We start from the raw sequence: 3,128 nt of genomic DNA, 5'->3' as shown, positions 1-3,128 counted from the left end.
TCATAAGGATTCAGAATATATCAAAAAAGTTTGGAGTTATTGACCTATCTAAAAAGATATTGACTGTTAAAATGTCTACAAACTCAATGTTCTGGGACGTTTCGTGACGGTGAGACGATTCCGCAACGTCGCAGAAATCAGATGTTCAGCACAGCGCTGAAGCGCATGCGCGATATTTGAAGCATCGACTGTCTAACCTGGAATTTGTGAAAAACACACGCACGTCCGGGCGCGTGTATACGCGTACATAGAGGTTAAAAAACGAATTAATTGTATAAAAACGTCAAGTTTTAACGATTAACACACAATTTATATACTTATTTTTCAACAATAATAAATAATGTTATATATCAGAGGTAATGAGACCGAAAAAAAATCGTAATAGATCGTTGAGTATTTCTGTATGAAATCAAGTCATTTTCAGCTGTTGAATTATTTTCTCTATATTTCGACGTTGCCACTTTTTTGTGAGCAGGATCGTAACGTCAAACTGTACCTTTTTTCTGTTCTTTTTTGATTGATGTGTGACTGATTATTTCTGTTTTAAATGATTAATAATCGTTTTATAATGCATTGTGGTAATGCAAATATGCGCATTTAAAAAAAAAACGGGGTGCCCCGTTCATGCACCCACAGAACCCGGTCCTACGCGACCGAGCTTCCTTAAAGCTAACAAAATGACATGAATTCCCGACATTCGTATTCGGACTTAGAGCTAGTTTAACGAAATGAATACATGATATTTGTATCGAACTTATAATATAAATTTTACAAAAAAATAATACCCGACATTATTTGCGAGCTTAACGGCAAAATAAACGGAAGATAAACGCGAGGTAACGCATTACGCGGAATCGCTCGCGTGCAGAAGGGGACAGACTTTAGCGATAGGGCGCTTGAGCTGGGTCTTCGCGGTTCGCAATGTGACGACGCGCACGAGACCGTCGGGGCCCGGATGGGTAGCGACAACCCTGGCTAACTCCCAGCGGCACGGGGGGAGCTGCTCGTTTTTCAATAGGACAAGTGCATCGACTTGCACAGATCGCGATGCTTTTTGCCATTTTGCGCGTTGCTGTAGCGTATGTAAATAATCGTGGCTCCAGGCCTTCCAAATGTGTTCGCGCATGGCGAGGACCTTTTGCCAGCGAGACAAACGATTTTCATTGAGTTCGAGCAGCGATGGCTCGGGTACGCTAAGTAAGGGTCTACCGATTAGAAAATGACCCGGAGTGAGCGCGTCGAAATTGTCCGGATCGTCGCTCAAAGGCGCGAGGGGGCGTGAATTTAAACACGCTTCGATTCCGCATAATAACGTGGAAAATTCAAGTTGAGAAAGCGTGTGAGCGCCGACAACTCTTTTCAAATGATGTTTGAAGCTTTTGACGCCAGCTTCCCAGAGGCCGCCGAAATGAGGCGCGGAAGCGGGGCTGAAATGCCAGCGGATCCCGTCCGTTTCGAATTTTGCATGTAAATCGGGATTTTTAAGTGTAGAAAGGAAAGCGCGATGTAGTTCATTGTCGGCTCCTTGAAAGTTCGTACCGTTATCGCTGTACATGTCGGAGGGAAGACTGCGCCGGCTTACGAAGCGTTGAAAAGCGGCAATAAAGCCGGAAGTCGCGTAATCGTCGACGTATTCGAGATGAACTGCGCGTGTTGCGAGACATACGAACAGTGCAACGTAGTACTTGCGCGATTTTTGTCCGCGTCCGACAAACGGAGTAATGTGAAATGGGCCAGCGTAGTCCACGCCGCAATGAGAGAATGGCGGCGAGGGGTTGACACGTGGGGACGGAAGGTCGCCCATGAGTTGACTGGCAGAGACTGCGCGTTCGCGAGCACAGTTTAAACATCGGTTTATTCGAGATTTGACGAGGGATCTCGCGCCGAGAATCCAATAATTTTGTCGTAAGAGACGAAGGGTCAGCTGTGGACCGCTGTGTAATGATCGCGAGTGCGTTTGGTCGATAATTAATTCGCTGACATGATGACGCGGTAAAATCAGCGGATAGCGCTCGTCATACGATAAGAACGAGTGGCGCAACCGCCCACCAAGACGCAACTGGCCCTTTCCGTCGAGGAAAGGGTTGAGAGCTTTAAGATCGGTCGCGCGAGGCAGTGGCTCTTTTTCCTGTAGGGCGCGAATTTCCGCGGCGAAATGTTCGTTTTGAATTTTTCGTATCCAAAAATCGCGCGCGGCTTGGACACTGTCGGTGAAATTCGCTGGGGGTACGCGATTCGGATCGCATTTTTGGGCTCGAAATTTGTTGAGCCAGAAAAATAATAAGCCGGTGACGCGGAGAAGTTTGCTCCAGCTTGAGAATTTTGATGAAAGGTCCCATTCTTCTCTTTCGTGAGCGACATGTATCGTCGCGGACGCGCGCTGCTCGCTGAGCGCGAACTTTTTATCGACTGCGCGTCCGGAAGCACAGGGTCGAGCGCTTGGCCAATAGGCCGAATTTTGACGAAGCCACGAAGGGCCTGACCACCAGAGTGGGTGATTGATTAATTCGGAAACGGGAATGCCCCGAGAAGCGCAGTCTGCGGGGTTTTCGCCCGATGAGACGTGATGCCATTTTACTTCTGGCATTTTCGTTTGGATCTCTGAGACCCGATTCGCGACATACGGCTTCCAACGCGACGGATGCTGCGTGAGCCAGGAAAGGGCGACGGTGGAATCGGTCCAGCCGTGCACCGGAATTTTTTCGATTTTGAGAGCTTCCCGTACGTACTCGAGAAGCCGAACGAGCAATACTATTCCGTTCAATTCTAGTCTTGGAATAGCAACGGTTTTTAACGGCGCGACTCTAGATTTTGCCGCGATTAACGATACTGAAGTGTCGGTTGGCGATTTTAGAACGCGTAAATAGACGACTGCGGAATACGCGCGTTGCGAAGCGTCCGCGAAGCCGTGTAGTTCCATCGCGCAGTGAGATTGGGTTAGTCCGATCCAGCGAGGAATTTTTAAGTTTGAGAGATCGGGAAGCTCATGGCAATAACGTTCCCAATCTTCTTGAATTGATTACGGGACATCCTCGTCCCAGTCGATTTTTGCAAGCCACAAATCTTGCATGAGTAGTTTAGCCTGGATAACAACGGGTGCAGCCCACCCGAGGGGATCGAATAGTCTC

The 3,128-nt window shown here is 47.9% G+C and overlaps 1 protein-coding gene across 1 annotated transcript; it reads right to left on the bottom strand.

Moving 5' to 3' along the window:
- Nucleotides 1-844: 844 nt before the first annotated feature.
- On the bottom strand, nucleotides 845-2,920 carry LOC122408451 (uncharacterized). Its single transcript, XM_043415245.1, has one exon. It carries the CDS (start codon nucleotides 2,918-2,920, stop codon nucleotides 845-847), a length of 2,076 nt encoding a protein of 691 aa, XP_043271180.1.
- Between the last annotated feature and the right edge of the window lie 208 nt (nucleotides 2,921-3,128).

The sequence above is a fragment of the Venturia canescens genome, chromosome 3 (assembly GCF_019457755.1).
Source record: "Venturia canescens isolate UGA chromosome 3, ASM1945775v1, whole genome shotgun sequence".
In the NCBI taxonomy this organism is placed as follows: Eukaryota; Metazoa; Arthropoda; class Insecta; order Hymenoptera; family Ichneumonidae; genus Venturia; species Venturia canescens.
This window is presented reverse-complemented; position numbering and strand designations above follow the sequence as displayed.

What these genes read in the sequence shown, in the direction of transcription:
- LOC122408451 (XM_043415245.1), bottom strand. Translation starts at nt 2,920, where the DNA reads ATGGAACTACACGGCTTCGCGGACGCTTCGCAACGCGCGTATTCCGCA.